The 21515-nt window shown below is 50.0% G+C and overlaps 2 protein-coding genes across 3 annotated transcripts in view; one reads left to right on the top strand and one right to left on the bottom strand.

The window, feature by feature from the left end:
- The window catches only part of Myo1d (myosin ID), a 300654-nt gene extending 279982 nt beyond the window's left edge, over positions 1–20672 (top strand). Inside the window, exon 22 of the mRNA XM_005076975.4 lies at positions 18641–20672. Coding sequence (XP_005077032.1) covers positions 18641–18797 — 157 coding nt within the window. The 3' untranslated portion in view covers positions 18798–20672. The remainder of the gene's footprint in view (positions 1–18640) is intronic.
- Positions 1–21515, bottom strand: part of Cdk5r1 (cyclin dependent kinase 5 regulatory subunit 1) — a 76960-nt gene that overhangs the window by 49756 nt on the left and 5689 nt on the right. The window lies entirely within an intron of this gene.

The raw sequence follows: 21515 nt of genomic DNA, 5'->3' as shown, positions 1-21515 counted from the left end.
CTGCCAGCCCAAGCTTAGGGACCTAATGCCTCAATTGAGACCAGCCTTTTTGAGATGAAAAAATTAGAGCCCGCCAGAAACACCCTCCCTTACCAATCATCCATCTCTGGGCACTATGTCTGGCTCATTGGCCATGGATTCACTGGCCTAAAGAGATGGGCATGGTGCCTGCCTGTCTCCTGCCTGGGCTGCTCCTATGCTCAAGCAATGGGAAGTGGAGGGAGAAGTGGTCACAACTGCTCATAAAAGATCCAGAGAGATTGCCTGCAGGTCTCCACTTCCTTTTCATTTCGTGAGACGAAGGTGATATCTGTGACCAGGTGGTCTTTTGCAGATCCCAGGGACCCTGGCAACAGCCCCATCTTACCCCTGGCTTGTAGATGCAAAGTCACTCATCTGGTCTCTGAGAACTCTATAAAGTACAACTGTGACCCCAGCTCAGAACTTCCAGGGCCTCTGGAATGTGAACTCTTGGTTGAGAAGGGGCAATTGTTTCAAGAGAGAGTGTGCTACCTGGTTAGCTTTGCCATCAGCTTAGAAGGTGGGCCACAGGGATGACCCCAGTCTCCAACCCTTCTTTCCTTTGGCCTGGGCAACACTGCAGTCCCAATGCATTGCTTTTACTAAGCTACTCTGGTCTACTCAGGAGGCTGGGGCAGACAAGTCACTGGAGTATAGGAATTCTAGACTAGCAACATCTCAAAACAGGAGGGCTTATATCTCCACAAAATACTCTATGACCTAATTAAAGTTTTGCGGGATACTAACCATATCCAACACACAAATAGGCATTTGTTCTGGTATTATTTTGGTTTGTGATACAGGCTCACCTCCAATTGAATATGTAGCTAAAGGTGACCTTGAATTTCTGCTCTTCTGCCTCGATCTAAAAGCTGGGATTACAGGTGTGCCCACCATGCCTGATTGATTGATGCAGTACTGGGAATCAGAACTGGGATTTTCTAAGTATAGGCAAGCACTCTATCAGCTAACCTGTATTCCCAGCCCTAGGCATTTGGGTGCTGGTGTTTTTAATGTTTTCATCACAAATTATTCTAGTTACTGTTTTTTATTGCTTGTGTTTATTCATCTGTGTTCATGCATGTGAATATGCACATGTTTCAGTGTGAGTGGAGAAGTCAGGGGACAATCTAAATGGGATGGCACTCAGGTCATTTTGGTGGCAAACACCTCTACAATCTGAGCTGTCTTGCTGGCCCTAGGTTTTTGTTTTGTGGTTTGGGTTTTTTTATTTTGGTTTCAGTTTTTCCAGATAAGGTTTCTCTGTGTATCCCTTGGAACTCTTGTAGGCCAGGATGGCCTTGAACTAAAAGATCTGCCTGCCTCTGCCTCCCAGTGCTGGGATTAAAGGCACATGACACCACAACCAGCTCAAAGTGTTTGTTTTAATACTATATCTTGGAAGGATCTTTTGTGTGTTTGGGAAGTTACACTTGATGTGTACAGGGTAAAGCTGATTAGCAGCCAGAACCGCTGAATCAGTGACTCTCCAGTATCTTCTGTAACAGCCCACAAGCTACCATTCCTACATCAGAAATAAACATAAAAGCTGAAGGCTGGAGTTTTAGCTTCAAAGTCATATCACACACACACACACGTACGTGCTAGTAAACATTATACTTGTGTATATAATATTCTCGTTTGTTTTTGGGGGGTGGTATAGATAGCCCTCTTCTATTCCAGGTTGGCCTAGAACTAGCTCTGTGTCCCCAGTAGATAAGAGGAGATGGATACAGGAGGCTTGTCATTTGCTAAGCTGTTTCTCAGGCTGGTAACTGGGGCATTTATCAGAGGCAAAGCCAGACCAGCACCTTCTCCCAACATTCCCAGGGCAGTAATCACGTGGGGAACCCTGATGGTTCCACTCACCACACTGAGTGAAGCAGCCTTTGGGGGAAGGGCCCAACCACTTTCAGGGCTACTGTGTTTCAGCGGCTCTTCAGCATCTAAGGTGTAGTCAGGATAGGGTGTTGTTGTGCAGTCTCCCAGGAACCGGAATGTATTCAGCAGACCCAGAGCTCTGATTTCAGTTGCAAGGTTCCTGCAGGTGGGTTAAAGTGAGCAAAGACGATCTGCAGCACTTCACACCATCTCAAGACTGCTCACAGAGCCTCCTTCCCTTCAAAGCCTCCAGCTCCCCTCCTGTGACAGCCATTTAACACAGACATGGAACTGTCTAATCAGGACATGCACCATTTTCCAGACTTGCCCAGGCAGCACTGACCTAAAAATTACTCAGGGTGTCTAACATCTAGCCCCAAAGGAAGAGAGCCTTTGGTTTGATTGTTTTCATGCTAATGAAGTTGGGCCAGTGATTCCAAGTCTCCTTCTAGATGGCTGAGTCACTTGAGGCTATGAGTTAGTTCTTTAGAAAGCACCGGTGTGGTGTCTTTATTGAATTATTCACTTTTCAATAGAATCACTTGCACACCCACTTGGTCTCATTTGCTGTACAATTTTTAATTGGTATATGAGATAAGTGAATAAGAATGGAGGGATTGGTGGAAGTGAACCCACCCACTTATGCCAACCAGATAGTCAATCTTTGAGACATGACTAACCCACTTCCAAGCCAAGGGATGTAATAAATGCAGTGGCAGATTTTTCAGCTCTCGCACTCCCCAGCCACCAGCCCCCCTGCAGGCAGTAAATAAGACCTGCTTTAGAAGTCACTAAAGCCATAAAAACACACAGCGGGGAAGTCCATCTGAACTGCCCACCTAGGTGGTAGCTGAAGTTGGCCTTGTGCACCCACAGGGCCCACAGCCACACCAAATCTGGTGAGAAGCCACATGAAGACACTTCAGGTTGAAATCTCTTAGGGTCCTGGACAGGCAAGAAAGAGCTTCTCTTGGGTCCTTAAATCAAGTCAGTAATCACTGAGAAAACGAGACTTCTCGTGGCACACAGAAAAAGCACATATGTGGCTTGAGAAAACCCACATTCCAGCCAGCAAGCTCCAGCCTGTATCTAAACAGCCATTTCTGGGAACTTAAAAAAAAATAGAAAAAGAAAGGGCACACACACAAGAGACAGTAGTCAGATGGACTTGAATCTCCTCAGCAGCATGGCCAGTGGCTTCTGTGATGTGGGATTCCTGAGCAAGAAAGACTGGACCTCGGTCACTGCCCCTCTCATTATTGTGCCAGAAATAAATGCCCTAGCCCAAAGAAAGGGAAGTGAGGCTGCATGAAATGTGTCCTCTGCTGGAATACTGTCCTGCTTGCCTGACGTGATCACTGTGTCCTCATTCTGTAGCATAGGCATTAAGTAAGAATCTGAAGACTGATGCATTATGTACTCGCCTAAAATAGCAAATGCAGAACAGAAAAGGCAGAGCTGGTAGGCAGCACACAGAACATATTGACAGGAGGCCTGCCCAGCCTCTGTTCAGAGCAGCAGGAAAGTGTGTGTTGGAGGAGGAGGGTATTTTCCATGAATAGTGCTGGCAAGGTAGAGGCTCCCTGACCACAATGAGACCAGGTTTAGCTGACATCACTGAGTGCAAATCCTTCCATTCTCAAACAGGTGGCAGAGAGTGGGTAGTTCTTCTTTTCCTCTCAGTGTCCTGGGTTACTTTATGAATTACTCTGTTTTAACCTCTTTGAATTCCCCCTTAGTACAAAAATCCCCAATTGCTTGCTCCCTAATGAGGTTACCCATGGGTTACACAGCCTAGGTGGGCAGCAAAGTTTGGAGACAGTGAAGTGGAAATTTTATAAAAAGTACCAGATTAGCAGTGCTTAGAAGAAAGTGCCATCCTTTTGTCAGCTTGTATGGGATTTTAAAATACCCAAGAACAAGTTAAAAGTACCTTCTGGGACCTACAAGCTTTCCCATCATAGCAGCACAATGTCGAGTTGTTTCTTAAAAGGCCAGAGGTGGTCAGGAAGAGGCCGGCAATAGAGCCTAAGGGCCCTCTCAGCCTTTCTCCTGAGGATGGAATCCAGGGCCTTGTGCTTGCACCAACCAGTAAGCTATCCCATCATCTCCAGCCTCAGGATGTTTGACCAACACTCCATATCTGACTCCACCCCTCCCAAAAGCACTCTGCCCCACAGCAGCTTGTCCATGCTGTACTGTACTAGCCGCCCTGCACAGTCCCCCTTTAACTCTCACCACGACCTTTGTAAGGCAGATGTGCCAGTAGCCTTCACAGAGTCCCAGAGCCATCAGCTGCAAGAGAAGTCCTGGATTAGCTAATTCCAGGCTGGGATTCTGCTGGACTCTTACTGTGTTCTCTTTTGATTAATTTTCATTCCCATAGATACATAGAAGCAGGAAGGTCCTGTCCAGTCTCTTCCTGACAGGCCATCTGACTCTGTATACTTGAACAGAAGTTCTGGAAGTTAGTGTCTCACACTTTTTCCAGGCTGTAGACAGTCCAACACCCTGGCAGCCCTTGAATGGTGACTCGGCCTATCATGCAACAATCACACCCAGCTGATGGTCACGGAACAGCCTCTAAATTCTTGCAAATCTACCACAGTTTTGGATAAGTGGGAAAGCAAGCGCTATACCACCCTCCATCCCTCCTCCTCTTCTTCATGATGTTCCTGTTCCTTGTGTTTTTAAAGCTCAGACGCTCTCAGATAAAGATCACTGCAAAGGCTTAGTGCATGCTGGTGGGCACACCCGAGATCCCAGCACTCAGGGACAAAGGCAAGCAGGTGGATCTGTGAGTCCACAGAGTGAGCTCTAGCTAGAGCTACATAGTGAGACCCTGTCTTAAAAACACAACAACAACAGCAACAAAAATGAAAATAAAAAAATACTGAAAATGGTAAGCTGAAAGAAGAAAAATCAGTAACTAAAAGCATGATCTTGTGGAAGACCTGATTTCAATTCCCAGAACCCTCATTCGGCGGTTTATAACTACTTGAAACACCAGTCTCTGTCCTCCACAGGCACCTGGACTCATGTGTACACACACACACACACACACACACACACACACACACACACACACACCAACAAGAAACTAAGCTAAGTTAGAAATTTGAAACAGTTTGAAAAGGACAAGAGTGACTGACACCAGGTGACTGAAGGCACAGGTCCTGTCCTGCCTTCAGTTGTGTTGTTTTTTGTGGGTTGGTTGGCTTGTTTGAGACAAGGTTTCTCCGTGTAGCCCTGGCTATCCTAGAACTCACTCTGTAGACCAGGCTGGCCTTGAACTCAGAGATCTGCTTGCCTGTGCCTCCCTAGTGCAGGAATTAAAGACGTGTATCACCACCGCCCACCTCACTTGTATGTATGTTTATTTGTTTGTTTGTTTGTTTGTTTATGGTTTTCTTGGAACATGGTCTTATGTAGCCATGGCTGACCTTGAACTTACTATGTAGCTAAGAATGACATTAAGTTCCAGATCCTCCAGCCTCCACCTTCTGAGTGCTAGGATTACATGTGTGCACCACCGTACCCAGCCCTACCTTTCATACACAACACAGACCACTTTAATATCTTACAGTCTTTCTGATGAATTACTTATAACACAGGTCCTGGGAGGCAGTCCTTCCGTGAGATACACCTTTCTGTGTCACACCTCTTCCCATAAGGGAGGAAGGTGTGGGTTTTGTGTACTCCTGGGTCTGCATGATGCATAGTGAAACTCTGGATTTTCCAGAGCTGTCATCAGCACTCTCCCAAGGCTGTCTTCTTTCTCTCTAGCTCCTTCACCACCACCCAAACTGAAGATCTGGAGCCATGATCTACTTTACATTCAGTCAGCTGCCAAGTTCTCCCTTTCGGGCATTTCTCTATTGACTGTCTTGCCCTTTTAACCACCTTGACCCTTTCTTCCCAACTTCAGTTTCCCAATTCATCTTCTACCTTCAAAGTGCCCCATTCACCTATTTTGTACCTTATCTGTCTCATCTCTACCACTTCCCTGCACTGGTGATTCTATTGAGTACCAACTATATGCAGGGCTCTTTTGGTACAAGGTTCCCTTCTCCCATGGAACTTAGTTTAAAATGGGATGGAAGCAGTGACAGACATAAGCCAGCCAAGGACTCAGACAGTGGTGAGCACACAGAAGGAGATAAGCACTCCCGACTTCTCTTCTCAAGATCCTCAAAGATTCTCACTGCCCACAGAGCCAGCCTGGACTTCTCACCTCTTGGCTGCCTACGAGCCTGGCTGGGCTGTCTCTGCCAAACCTGTGTGAATCCTGGACTCACTGTCTAAATTCCCCTCCTCCTCCTATGGGCAGAGGAGGTCCAGCCAAGCCAAGGAGAGACATGGGGTTGGAACTTGAGAGTTGTTATTAGTGACTAGTGGGTGAGTCACCCCTGGCACCCCAGGCTCATAGCTGCATCTTGATCCATAGGAAGTCTGGTGCAGAGCAGGTGCTGACTGCCCCACCTCTCCAGAGTGCTGGGAGCCTAAGTTGCTGGAAAAGTGGGTCTGCCTACAAAGCCTTAGGATCCTTAACACAATTCCTAGACCTCCCATGGCTCTGGCAGGATCACACCTTCCATGAGAGTTATTTGTTGCCCCTCTGCCTCCCTCCCCAAATGGTGAGCTTCTGGAAAACAAAGACTGTTTCATTGTCTTGTACCCCAGAGCTCTCATCACTGTGAAGAACAGATTGTCAAAACCATGCTCAACCAGAGCTTGGCAGCCTGAATCCAGAGGATTAAGAGGTCGAAGTCAGCCAGGGCTGCAGAGAGAGAACTTGTCTCACAAGAGAAACTAAACAGGAGAGACAGCCAGGGACTCCTGAGTTCCCAGCGAACTTATTTTGTTCTTAGTTCCTAACATTGTTCAAAAGTGCAATCCCCAGGACAGCCTCCAAAACAATACAGAGAAACCCTGTCATGAAAAAAAAAAATGCAATCCTTTAGCCTGTGCCCAGTGAAGCCTTAACTATTTGCTCTTTTAGCAAGTCTTTGTAATATCTCTCTCCCTGATGTATTTGTATGTGTATTGTTTTAAATACTCTCATGTGGCAGGGACTAGGACTTACGTGGCTTCCTGTGAAGTCTTGCAACTCAGGCCACTGGTGAACATAACTCATGGTTTTGAACAGCATGAGCTTGAATAGGCTCAAATATACCACTGTTCCTAACAGGCCACTGAGATGTGTGCCCAAAAGAAATCATGGGTGCTGGTCATGTTTCATCCAGTCTTATTTAGCACCTTCATTAACAATGTGAACAGAAAATAAACACCAGTGTGCACAGATGGTGCTGACTGTGGAGGTGCTGTAAACAACAGTGTTGAGAGAGGAGAAATAGAAGCGTAAGCAGGAAACAGCCAAGATGTAAGAAGTAATAATAAATAAAAGCCTCAGTACAGCAAAGGTGAAAAAAATCTCAAACAGATACAGAATGAACTCCTCGGGACATTACAGCAAAAAGCATAAAGAGATAAAGTTAAAGGAGAGGATGGCTGCTGCCCATGGACCGTGGAGCTTCTGGAGAAAGGATGGGCTGCAGCCAGGCGCATCAATGAAGCCATGCTGCCTGCACATTGTGGTGTAGTCTGCTAGGCTGCTGTCCCTATTCTCTTGTAGTAAAGGTCTTGATTGTTAATGGCTTGTTGCTTCTGGGTTTTGTTGTTGTTGTTGTTTATATTTGAGAGAGCTGTGACCACAACTGCATCTTTGTAATTTGACTTTGAAAGGTTGCATTATCCCTAATACACACCATTAATTTGGACATTTTGGGAGAGACAGAGGAATGAACCCTGAGAGAGTAATATACTACGGAGTTAAAATGGGGCATTCTCGCAGCTGCAGCTCTGATTGGGGCAGGGATAAATCATAGCCCTGCCCTCAAAGGATGAATGCAACTTCCAGCATGTCTTCACCCGTCTTGCCAGCACAGGGCTACTAGGGTCCACACAGAACCTTTTAGTTGACAGAAAGAGCACCTGGGAATATCCGCAAAGCAATGATCTTCCCCATAAGATGTGTCCTGAGGGACTGGATGTGGAGCTCAGTGGAGAGGGCCTGCCTGGCCTGCAAGGGCCTGGTTTTATTCCAAAACTCGAAAGGGGGGAAAGGTACTCCAGGAAGTCAGAGACTGCATACAAGCTCTCCAGACGCCATGAGAGTACCCTTCTGACAGCATCACTGTGTCTGGAAGCATCTGCCTTCTGGCCTGGTGGAAACTGAGGCACAGAAGGAGCAACACCCAACAAGAAAAAGGCAAGAGGAGTAAGCAGGCCACTGCAGAGTAATGGCTGCAGGCCAGGGTCCAACTCCAGAGAGAGCCAGTGGTAATGGAGTGACAACTGTGAGTCAGTGTCTAATCCCAGGGAGAGCAGGTATGGGGTTGTGGCCATGAGTCAGTGTCCAACCCCAGAAAGGGCTAGTGGCGGGGTCCTGGCCATGGGTCAGTGTCCAACCCCAGAAAGGGCTAGTGGCGGGGTCCTGGCCATGCGTCAGTGTCCAACCCCAGAAAGGGCTAGTGGCGGGGTCCTGGCCATGGGTCAGTGTCCAACCCCAGAAAGGGCTAGTGGCGGGGTCCTGGCCATGCGTCAGTGTCCAACCCCAGCCACTGAGGCAAGTGCTTTTTCCTGTGACTCACTATGGCCCAGGGTAGTGAATTCCATCTGCAGAGGCTGTGCTCTCCACAAAGCTAGGACAGCACTTAAATGCATACAAACAGAACAGAGGTTGAAAGTGTCTCTGGAGAGGCAGACACCTGGGGTGTGCCATTTTCCAGCTTGGAGAAGTTACTTGGCATAAGCCTCTGCTTCCTGCTCCATGAAGGGAAGGTAATGGCAGTCCCCATGGCAGCTTCAGAAGGGACTAAATGAGATGACGCATGTACAGTGTTTAATGCAGTGCCTACTACAGGATAAGTTGTTTTAAATGGATGATTTCCAATTCCTCCCTAGCCCAAGACCCTTATTAACAGTTAGCCCAAGGCATGCTGCCATGCATCTGTAGGCAGTGATCACTGGAAATACAACCCTTGGTAGCATACACTAAGAGATGTGCAGCGATCGAGGGTCCACTCATCTCCATCAACCTTCAGAACATAAGAAAGGCATGTTCATTGATGTCATGTTCTGAACCCCATCAGTTCTGCTGTGTAAAGTGACCAGTGGTAAGGTATCCACAAGTCCAGCATCTATGAGACCCTTACTCAACCCCTGCTGCTGGAAAAAAAAATCTATCCCCTCACGTAGTCTCCATCCTCCCAAATGTTTTTATCTCCCTTAGAATCTCATTAGATACAAGGCATTTCCTGGGCAGTAAGGTTTACAGCGCAAGTAGGTACACTGTACATACGGGCCTTCCAAGTCTCAAAAGGCATCCTGTGAATAGTGAGTGTTCCTTGTGAACCATTCATCACGCTACATATAAACATTCCCTTGCACACACAGAGCAAGGTGCCAGAAGCACACATGTACCTTCCCTGTGTACCTGGGCCCACACTTGGATCTGATGGCTCCCCTACCACCATCTGCGCAGTCAACAACCCCACTTGAAAGTTGCATAGGTACTGGGCACATCTTGGGTAGTGTCTCAGAATTCAATTAACTCCAACTGCTTCCTTACCTGCTTTTCTTCCTTCCTTCCTTCCTTTCTTCCTTCCTTCTTTTTTTGGTTTCTTTTTTGTTTCAAGACAGGGTTTCTCTGTGTATCTCTGACTGTCCTGGAACTTGCTCTGTAGACTAGATTGGTCTCGAACTCACAGAGGTCCATCTGTCTCTGCCTTCCTGAGTGCTGAGATTAAAGGCATGAGCCACCACCACCCAGCAGCCTTTTTTTTTGTTGTTGTTGTTTTTTGTTTTTCAAAACAGGGTTTCTCTGTGTAGCTTTGGAGCCTGTCCTGGAACTCGCTGACCAGGTTAGGCCTCGAACTCACAGGGATCCACCAAGCTCTGAGTGCTGGGATTAAAGGTGTGTACCACCACCACCTGGCAATTCAACTGCTTTCTTTTTTTTTTTTTTTTTTTTTGGTTTTTTTTTTTTTTTTTTGGTTTTTCGAGACAGGGTTTCTCTGTGGCTTTGGAGGCTGTCCTGGGACTCACTCTGTAGACCAGGCTGGTCTCGAACTCACAGTGATCTGCCTGCCTCTGCCTCCCGAGTGCTGGGATTAAAGGCGTGTGCCACCAACACCCGGCCTTCAACTGCTTTCTTAATCATATCATTATAAAAAAAATCATCCACAGACATTGGTGTTCACCTAGTCTGTGTCAGACCCTATAGCAGGCACTCTTGATAGGGCATGGACAGTACTCAGTGCCCATTGCTCAGGAGCCCAGACAATGATGACATCATATTCTGAGGTTAAGACTCCAGCCTGCATAACTCCATGACTCCAGGCAGGTTCTAAATCTCTTTGGACCTTATTTCTGAAAGTGGAATTTGACTCCTGTCATAGGACTTTCAAGAACTGATGTCTCTAACACTCCTGTATCCTCTGCTGCTCTTAGTCTGATGGACTGGGTACCAAACAACGGAAGTCTGTTCTCACAGCACCCATGATGTCCAGCTCAGAGTCCGCCTGGTTAGGGTCTGACGAGAGCTGCCTTTCTCATCACACCCTGACATGAAGACAGGCAGAGAGCAAGCTGTGTCTCTCTCAGATCAAGACCCACTGGGGATGCAGCCTAGTGGTAGAACATCAGTGTTAATTTGGTACAATCCATAGCATCATTACTTTATTTGACTTTATTCCATCTTTAGATTGTAGATTTCTTTTAATATGTGTGTGAGTGTTTTGCCTGTATTGTATTGCATGTGCTGGGTGCCCACAGAGATCAGAAGAAAGCACTGGATCCCCTGGATCTAGTTTTACAGATGGTTGTGAGCCATCCTGTAGGTGAGCCTAACCTGGGTCTCATAGAAGAGCAGCCAGTGCTCCTACCCACTGAGCTACCTCTCCAGTCCAATCATTGTGATATATATATATATATATATATATATATATATATATATGTCTCTTTAGGTAGCTTATAGGTGCACATTTTAGGTCAACCTGGGAAATATCTTTAAACAGTTTATCTATTTAAACAGTTTATCCATTTTGTACAGTTTATTGCATTTATATATATATTCAAGATTATCTATGAATATTCCTTTTTATTTTTCAAGATAGAATTTCTCTGTGTAGCCCAGGCCCTGGAATTAGCTCTGTAGACCAGGCTGGCTTCAAACTCGGAGATCTGCCTGCCTCTGCCTCCTGAGTGTTAAGATTAAAGGCATGTGCCATAACTGGCTATCTATGAATATTCTATGTGGTTATGCATTCTTTCTCTTTTTTTTAATTTCCCATTTATTTGTATGTTTACACATGCATGTGCATGTTAAAATGGTCAGTTCTCCTTCCACCATGAAGATACTGGGAACTGCACCCAGGTTGCCAAGCTTGGCAGCAGTCACCTTGTTGACCCAGTTTTTTGTTTGTTTGTTTGTTTGTTTTTTTGGTTTTTCGAAACAGGGTTTCTCTGTATTGTTTTAGAGGCTATCCTGGAACTAGCTCTGTAGACCAGGCTGGTCTCGAACTCACAGAGATCCGCCTGCCTCTGCCTCCCGAGTGCTGGGATTAAAGGCGTGCGCCACCAACACCCGGCTTTGTTGACCCAGTTTTGATTTATTTATTTGTATTTTATGTGAATTGGTGTTTTGCCTGCATGTGTGTCTGTGTGAGAGTGTCGGGCTCCCTAAAACTGGAGCTGTGAGCCACTATGTGGGTGCTGGCAATTGAACTCAGGAGCTCTGCAAGAGTAGTCAGTGTTCTTAACTGTTGAGCCATCTCTCCAGCCCTGACAATATTGTTTCTTGGGATTATAATTACACCATTTCTTCCTTCCCTTTCCTCCCTCCAAACCTTCCCATGTTCCTTCCATTCAAGGACTCTTTTTTCATTGTTATTGTATGCATATGTATATATTTGTGTATGTGTGTGTGTGTGTGTGTGTGTGTGTGTGTGTGTCATTCCTATATACAACCTGTTGCGTTGTAGGCTTTTCCCCACGCAGTTGACATGGCACGATCCTTGTTAGGTCCTTCTGTTCCAGTACCTTCCACTGGACAGTACACAGGTTTGCATCTTTCTCCTTCTTGGAGAGTTATGATTACAGCCTCTGTTCTTGCTTCATTTGATCTTTTTCTCACCTGTGTTCCTGTGAAGGAGGCCCAAAGTTCACCCTCCTTTTCCCCATCCTCCCAAATAGAGGAGTTATTGTTCACTGGGACACATCGCTGACATCCATGTTACCGGCATCCAGGGTTTTAGCTTGGCATTGTCTTGTTTCAGTGCCAGGGATCACACCCAGAGCCTTGTGGATTCTACTGCCCAGTCCTTCAGCATGGGCTTAAGCCACCAGTTAGACACATCCACTATAGTTCTGAGAGGAGCCACACGCCCCGTGAGCTATATGGTCTGTGTTTTCCTGTCCATCTGCCCTGCCGCCCTCGGTCCTCCAGACCCATATTGCCAGCTGTGCCCTGCAGTGATCACACAGCAGCTAGAGCTGGCAATGTTTTGTGGTCTCTGCCTATGTGATGAGGCCATCAGTCCTCTGCAAGCAGCATTCTTATCCTCTTGCCTCTGGTGGTCTACCGTGGGTTTACTCTTCAGAGTCACAGAGTCTTTCCTGTTTGTTCCCCACCTGGTGTTTCTCTGCCCCCTGAAAGGCAGCTGCTTCCGTGTTCTTTGCACAGACGGGGCAGCCTGAGGAGGGTGGAGACCATGGCTGTGCTCCTTGCTCCTCAGTGAGGTGCTGGCCCTGCCTCTGCTCAAGTCAGCATGCAGGGCCCCAGCCCAGCCTTCAACTCTTGCTGCAGCAACCCTCCCTTCCCCTGCCACCTGGAAGCTGTCTTTTTGTTCCTTTAACATCCATTGTGGCTCTCACGCTCTCGCTAGAGCCCTACAGCACCAGGCCACATGCAGGAGCCAGGCCTGTCCTTCCTGAGAAGAGTACTACATAGCTCCACATTCTGGGCCTGCGACCCGGCTTAAGCTGGGAGGAATGAGGGGAATGGAGAGTGAATGGCAGCAGGGAGTGGCAGGCCCCCTGGGTGCCTGTTCCAGACTCTGCTCACAGCATGGAGGATATGTGGAATGTGTGTGAAGCAAGCAGGGCGTGAGGCACAGAAGACAGAAACCAGTTGGGCCACCGGTCACCAGGAGAGGCTGAGCCAGGGCAGTCTGGAGACCCGGCTCTGGTCTGTGTGGGCGGTAGAAGCTGACTCCCAGCTATCAGCCTCAGAGGAGGATGTCCAGGCTGGGCTCTTGACAGGTTTAACAAGGGATGAGGGCAACAGGGTGTGCTCAGTGTGGCTCCTGTGAGGGGTCTCTCAGAAATGACTAAGAATGTTCTGGAACCTCATGCTCGAATGTGAACAACGATTAGGTCATTTTCTGTCATTAAAACCATATGGCTGGGTGTTACCATTGTGTGGTAATATAAAATCTAATGAACGTGCAGCAATAACTGAGAATGAGAAAATAAAGCCACGAGGCTCCTGCAAGAGCCCTGTTTATCCTTGAGACTGGGCCCAGATGCCGCCTCCTTGGGGAAATTCACCTCAGCCACCATGACCAGGTTCCTCTTCTGTCTGTGTGGCCTGTGCCCCAGCACACAGTATCAATTCACCACTTCCTGTCAGATGCAAGAGTTGGCTCTCTAGATCCATTCATATGCATACTGTGGACCAGTGGTTCTCAACCTGTGGGTTGTGACCCCTGTGACAAACCTCTATCTCCCAGAATAATTACATTACAATTGGTAACAGTAGCAAATTTACAGTTTGAAGTAGTAACAAAAATAACTTTATGGCTGGGGTGGGGTTCATCACATATGAGGAACTGTGTTCAAGGCTCGCACGTTAGGAAGGTTGGGAAGCCCTGCTCCGGACATTGCTCAGCACACCCCGAATACTCAGAGTGGAGTCGTGTGGACAGGGAAGACATGGGACTTAGAAGCACTTCAAGGAGAAGAAAGGATACGATAAGGGTGGAGTGGGTTCCCCTGCCTGGGCCTGGACACCAAAGCAGCTCAGGCCAAGGCAGAGCAGGCCTGGGCCTGGGTGAGGTCCTAGGCGCCCAGCTGCTTCATGACTGCTATGCTTTTGCCTCGTCCCTTCCCAGTGATGCATACAGAAAGGGCTCCAGAGACAGGAAGTGCAGCACCCCTGGCTCCAGCCTACACAGGAGCCAGACTCCTCGGCTCACTTTAGAAGCAGCTGTGGTGCAACCCTGACCAAAACAGAAGTATGGTTTCCCCAGCAGGATTTTGAAAGAGCTACCCTCTGGGGCACAGCATCAGCAGGGAACCTGCTTCCTGAAGCAACGCGCACAGGAAAGAGCTAGAGTGTGAGCTACAGTGCGCACGCTTTGTGTCCCAGTGACATCCCGTGGGGTGGGTTACACAGCATGTGAGACTTTTCATCTCTCTGGTCCATACTCTGTGGCCAGACAGCACAGAGTACAGAACAAGCTTCACAGGGACACTCCTGTCCCTCCCACAGTCCAAGGACAGGCATCCTCCCGGACTGCCCACAACCTCCTGGGCCACCTTCTTGGGTTAGCCTCAGTCTGGAGACTTCATTTCCCAGCTAACCAGGGGCCTGGACAAAGAGGGACATTCTTCTGGGCTGATTCAGCTCCTGGCCACACGTGGTTACCCCCTTTGCGCAGGGCCTGTGATGCACAGCTAGCACAGGGGCCATGTTGGCTTGTCACGCTGCTCCATTCTTACCCACAGCTGCTCTAATGAGAAGATGGGAGTCTGAGAGAAAAAGGAAAGCAAGTCACTTGATAAGGGCCACTTGCCTGCAATGATGGCCGAGAACAGATGATAGGAGATGAAAGTCCCCAAATACCACAATTTGCTGAGCCACTAAATCCTGTAACAGGAGCTGGGGAGGAAAGGCCCCTCCCCCACAGCCAGCCTCCCTCAGCAGCTGTCATTAGGCTTGGCACACCATCAGAGGGAGCTACCCTGTCTCCCTCTCCGTTCTCTGCTGAAATGAGGGAAGAACCCAGGCTCTATAAAGACCCCAGTGTGTGCTGGAACCAGGCCAGAGCCAAGGCTCTGCTCCCCATCATGGCTCCCACTCTCCTGTGCCTACTGAGACCACACCAGCTCCAGAGTCACACAAAACAGTCTCACTCTCTAACCCAAACTAGCCTCAAACTCACAGTAGTCCTCCTGCCTCAGCCTCCTGACTGCTGTGATTAAAGATGTGAGCCACCATGTTCAGTCTTACTGTACTTCAGTCATTTGTTGAACTTAAAATAAGAACTTCCTCTAAAGCCGGGCAGTGGTGGCGCACGCCTTCAGTCCCAGCACTCAGAAGGCAGAAGCAGGCAGATCTCTGAGTTCTAGACTAATCTGGTCTACAGAGTAAGTTCCAGGACAGCCAGAGCTACACTCTGGCAACAGCTGAGCTACCCAGTCTCTGTTGATGCGTCTAGTAGGGATAGTTCCATAATGTAGTCTTATAATATGACTTCTTTCCAAGTTCATTACTGTATTGATACTTTACTCCTTTTATTGCTGAACAATATTCCATTGGACAGTGATAGCCTAGTGAATGGATATACCACACTGTCGATCCATTCAATCACTGATGGACTGCCGTTTGTAAGTACTTCTGCTGTGAAAACTGATGTACGAAGTGTTATCTGAGCGCCCCTTCTCCCCTTCGGCACACACTTGGGAGAGAATTGCTAGTGCACGTGATGGTTGTTAGCACACTGAGGGACTGGGAAGCTGGAGCAGGGTTTTCCTTTGTGCGTGCAATGTTTGGGTAGCAGCAGAGCCCTCCAAAGCTGCTTCTCTCTCCCTGTCCCTCTGTTATGAACTCAACCCCCTCTTCTTCCGGACTCTACAGCAGCCTCACAAAAATGGCCGGGCACCAGGTCATTCAGAGCTATGCCAAGGAAAAGAACAGGAGCCTGGGACATCCCATTTCTCAGTGACCACACCAAGTCGTCCTTTGCTGAGGAGCTGTCTCCCTCCTGGAACTCTCCATTCCACAGGCTATCTGGCCATCTTGTCTGTGGAATGAGCTTCTTGAGTGGCTGTCTCAGGCCTAGGAGGACCATGACCATTTGAGCATCCTCCCCCCCATTGTGAGGTTGGAGTAACTATGAATAGAGCTGGGGGTGGGCTGTTTGCAGTGCCCTGAGGCTGCATACTGGCCCAGCAAACCCAGAACCAATGACCTGCCTAGACTTGCCCATCAGGAAGCCCTCCTGAACCTCCAAGCACAGCATTCAAGCCCCTCTGAGACCCCTCACCTCCAGGAACCTGTATTCCAAACATGGAGAGTCAAGCCATGCATGTGGCCTAAGGCCCACACCTGTCAGGGATAACACAAGTTGAGAATGCCCAGGGCGTACAGCACCAGGCAGGGGCTGCTCACAACAGAAGCAGCTTTGTAGCTTATGAGCTACATGAACATGTGCAGAGAGCATGAGCCCAAGCTGTAACAGTGACTCTCCTGGACCAGCTCTCCTGGAGGTTCTTAGCACTCGACGGAACTCCCTCTGGATAGTGTCCACTTCACAGACAGAGATCTAAATGGCCTCCGTACACTGGTCACCAGACTGCAGAGCCCTGAAGGGCAGGCCGCTTTCCAAGGGACAGGAAAAGACCCTGTCCCCAAACATCCACTTATTTTCTGTATTCCTGGGGCTCAGCGCCTTGAGGTAAATACTGAGTAAAAGCTGGAGAACAGATGGTGGGTTGATGATGATGAAGATGGTGAACTCTTCACCTGTGCCTACCACAGCATAGGTGAAGAAGAGAATCTCACATGCACCTAATGGCTGTAAGAGACTCACAGGGGCTTGGGCAAGCCCAAGAGCCAACAGAACCAGAACCCAGGCCTGTAGCCCCAGCCTCGTAGTTAAAGATCCTAAATGATTCAGAAGCAATCACATGGGCTGAGAACACACTTCCCAGAGGTCTAGGGATTCCCAAGGGAATGGAAAAGAACCAGAGTCACTGCCTCTGATGGGCTCTGCTATTTTTATGTCCAACTCTGGGTAAACACACCTAAGCCCAGGTTCTAGCTATGGCCGACAAGAAGTTAGGTATTTGACACTCAGAGCCCACACGTTCTCCTGCTTCCACCATTGCCTCCACATCATGGCCAGTGAGGCAGGTAGGAAACAGCACCTCAACTCCTCCACCAAGTATCCCTGGACACCATGAGCTGGGGTCAGTGCTGCAGGAAGCACCTGTGCTCGGCACATTGATGCTTGGGAGCGGTAGCATGTCATGCAGCCTGATCAGCATCTGGGTCTTCTGGACAAGGCAGCTCCTGACAAGTACAAGGAGAGCCTGTCCAGGCTACCTGGGCCCTGGCTGCCCCCGCAAGGTGCACACGGCGGCCAGCGGGTACCCAGCATTCAGTGCCGGGACCCAGTGTGTTCACCCCTGCCATGTGGCCAGGGCAACAACAGCGAAGGAATCCCTAGGGAGGCAGAAAAAACGAGTGTGGCTGCCCATCCTACCTGGAAGTTCCTAAGCTGCAAGCCTTTCTCCCCTCCCAACTGAAAGGAAAGCGATGCGACAGCAGCCTAGGAGCAGTGTGGGACTGCTGGCAGCTTGTGTACGCATGCTAGGTGCCAGCCTCCTTACAAGTTTCTCAGCTTTAAAATAAGCAGCAGCCCAAGTACACGCAGCACAGTGTGTGTTGCTGGAGGCAAAGACTTCCACTTCCCCAGCAGGGAGAGCACAGCAGGCCAGCCCCGAGCGGACCTCCACTCAGTGAGGAAGCCCTGGATCGCAGGCTGACCCTCTCAGGCCTCTGGTGGACAGGAAGTGAGATGCCATCCACCCGCCTGTTCTGAAGCAGCCTGGCAGTTAGGACTGTCTGCAGGGTTGTCTGGGCTCTGTGGCAAAGCTTAGTTCCCGAGCTCCAAAGTGAGACGAGCTTGCACTGGTAAGACCAACACAGACCACTTTGATTTGGTTGATGTGGATAGCTCTGGGGACTGAATCCAGATCCTCACACATGCTAGGCAAATGCTCTACCACCAAGCTGTCTCTATCTCCAGGACTTTCCAAGCCCTTATTTTGACACAAGGTCTCAAACAGTTGCCTGGGCTAGTTGTAAACTCACTCTGTAGCCCAGGTTGGCCGTGAACTCACTGTCCTCCTGACTCAACCACCCAAGTAACTGGGATCACTGACCTACTGTACCCCAGGGCTCAGCCTCAGACTCCATTCTGATGGGCAGACTCTATGACAAACAGCCAACTGGATTCAAGGCAATTCCTTGGGGGCTAGGGGGAATCCTGGTCTCCCTGCTGGCAGAGATAACTGCCATGAGTCACAGCCCTGACCCTTTTTCCTGGAACACCTAAAGCCCAAGTGACTCAGCCCAGCCCTGGTGGTGATGGCGCAGCCACATCCGCCTCCCCGGTCCAACAGCACACAGGGTTCCCTGGATGCCCGGTTTGGCCTCACCAGCCCGTGCTGGCCACAGGACACACCTCAGTGCTGTCTCCTCCCACCCCTCGGGGCTCCCGGCAAGCCTCTATGGGCACCCGGGACGAAAGCAGGTTGAACCCTGAAACTGCAACCCCACAGGAGCCTGGCAAATGGCAGTGTCCTAGGGGTTGCCAAGGAAACCACACGACTCTGTGTCTGCCCACTCACTGCCTGCCTGGCCTATCTTTTCCCTCCTTTCCAGTGAGAAGCGCCACCTTCAAGTGAACGTCACCAACCCGGTGCAGTGCAGCCTGCATGGGAAGAAATGCACCGTGTCTGTGGAGACCCGGCTTAACCAGCCACAGCCCGACTTCACCAAGAACCGCTCCGGCTTCATCCTCAGTGTGCCGGGGAACTGACTGCTGCGCATCAGAGGTCTGGCCAGGGGAGCAAGAGTCTGGCCCCAGGCTGGCCGGGCCCTTGGCCTCTCCATCCCCACCCACCTTCCACCTTGCTCAGCATCCAGGATCCCAGCCACTTGCTGTCTGCCCTCTAATACCACTAGAAGTCAGCTTGCAAGGCCTCCAGCGGGCCTCTCCTCTAAGGTGGCCCGCCTGGCTTTCTGACCCGCCTCCGCCTCTGCTCTCTCAACTTTCCGTAGTCCCTGCTCAGGAAACCAAAGACCCTCTGCAGCCTCCCGTGCTGACAGCTCGCCACTTCTTACCCCACAAACAACTGGATACGGCCAGTGACCACTGCTGACCCCGCAGAAGGATGGGGGCTCAGGGCATGGGACAGCTTCTCCAGCCAAAGACACATCCTCCTGGAGGTTTTGATCTAGTGTCCACACGCAGAGGACTAGCCCTGCTCTGTGACCCCTACCTGATGCCTTCCTTCCCCCACGATTGCACCCCCAGCAGCCAGCCAAAGGCAGCAGGTGAACAGACTTGCCTGTGAAGCCATCCCTCAGCCATGTTCTGCAAGGGGTTCCTCCTTCCAGAGCTGTCCCTGGGACATCTTTTGCCACCAAGGTTCCAGGCCAGGACTTTCTGACCACTTCTCCATAGAGATGTCCTGCTGCTACCCAGGGACCAGTTAGCTTAACCTTCCTGCAGATTGCGGGGTTGCTAGTCAGATGTTCCCTCTGCTGTAGCCACACTGCCCGGACAAGTGAGGCCTGAGGACGCGTGAGGAGGTGTGAGGGGGGGAGTGCTTAGCTTGGTCCTTTCCCCTAACTCCCCTAGCCATGCCTCCTCCTCACTGCAGAACTGGGGCTCGTGGGGGGTGGACCCCAGCTGCGGCAGAGCGTGGAGTCCTGGCACTGCAGGCCAGGCCAGGGTGCCCACCTACGCCACACACCTGCCTGCTGGAGCCTGGCCCCCGAGCCCCTGCTGGGGAAGAGCTGCCAGCCTGTCAGTGCCTGCCCTGCGAAGAGTGTGCGTGTTCCGGAGGCCTCCCTGAGACCCCTGCCCCTGCCTCAGCTGCCCAGGATGTGAGGCCTGTGGGCCGTGCAGGTTTGCTGAGAGCCTAACATGGAAGGCTGAGACCGACAACCGGCAGGAACAGCAGGGCTCACACTTCCCTCACTTTCTGCCAGACTCTGCCCCCAACCCACCGAGTGCCTGTGTGTCACCTCCTGTGCCTCACCCAGGGCCGGAGGAAGTCACCTGGCTGACCAAGGTGGATCTAGCCTTGGTCTCATAACCCCTTTTGCAGAGCTGTGGGCCTTTTACACTGCGGGCGGTTGCCATGCTGTCCCCAGGATCCTTTCTCATCCTCCATGCTCGGTCAGCTGCCTGTGCAGTGCCAAGGTGCCCCAGCCTGGTTTTGCCAATCACCAGTGGACACTGACAGCCATCTGACTGGAACGCCACCTTTCCTTCCCACGTCCTCCCGCAGCGTGTGGCTTTAAAAGTAGACATGCAAGTGTGTTCATACACACCAAAGCAGTCATGCCAAAGGAGTCGCAGATCGGAGGGTGAGGGCTCTCCTCTCAACCTCTCACATAGCCTGGGACCCCTGACCCGGGCCAGAACCTCCGAGGAACCGCCCTGTCCACAAGCACTTTCTTAGGACCTAAAGTCAGGGTGTGGCCACTGAAGGACCTGGAATTTGGGTGTGATGATCACAGTAAGGAGACGTGACATACTGATTGTATACATGGAGTGGGGTCTCTCGATTTAATGAAATGCAGTTTATGGTTTGGTGCATATATTCCTATTTTCCACTAAATTAACTTTATTTCTAAAGCATATTTTGATTTACCATCAAGAGCAATAAAGCATTAAATCTTATTTTTAAAGGCATACTGTTTATCATTGAAAAATGGTGAAATTCTAGCTTAGTCAACAGCTATCTCTGAAGGTAGAAGCAAGCACAAACTATGTAAAATAGGGGTAATTTGCCCAAGGCTTTTGAATAGAAAAGTTAGAGAGTGAGAGAAGAGGCAAGAGGGAGCCTTGGAATTCAATCCGGGCATGCTCTTCCGCCATTCTGAAGCTGCGCTCTAGAATCCTAAGGGAACATGTTTCTGGAATAAACACATGTCCACACAAAAGACACTGTGGATTTCTGCGGCAGCTGTTGGGTCAGCATGGCCTCTTCCAAGGCAGCTGGCTCCCAGGAGCAGGAGTAAGGTGGAGGCCCCCAGGCACCCTAGCACCCAAGAGGATCTTGCAGTCTCTGGCAAACCGTGGGGGCTGCGGGCTCCCAGCAATGGGTACAGGGACAGCAGAGAACAGGCCCTCATTGCCCTCTTCCTGAGGCCCACAGGCAGACTGGACACGAGCTGAGGTAGCCAGCGGCACACCTGGAAGACCCAGGACTAGATTTCTCTGAAGCTAAACTGCTGGATCACCAGGACACCTGTCCACCCCTGCTGGCATGTGAGCAGTGACACACTGGACAAGGCAGGCCCAGGGGAAAGTGGGAGTGGCAGCCTTGGCACCGAGACTCAACATACAGTCTAAGGCCAGATGCCCAAGCAGGACTGAGGTGGCCAACACTGACCAGGCCGTGCCTAAACCTGACCAGCCCTCTGTGGATTGGGCTGCCTGTCATGTGACCCCACAAAGTAAGCCCCTGGGTGAGAACCTGCCCAGCCACTAAGTCAAAACTGGCTTCTCCTGATGCTGCTC

This window comes from Mesocricetus auratus, unplaced genomic scaffold, assembly GCF_017639785.1.
Source record: "Mesocricetus auratus isolate SY011 unplaced genomic scaffold, BCM_Maur_2.0 Super-Scaffold_100007, whole genome shotgun sequence".
Lineage (NCBI taxonomy): Eukaryota > Metazoa > Chordata > Mammalia > Rodentia > Cricetidae > Mesocricetus > Mesocricetus auratus.
This window is presented reverse-complemented; position numbering and strand designations above follow the sequence as displayed.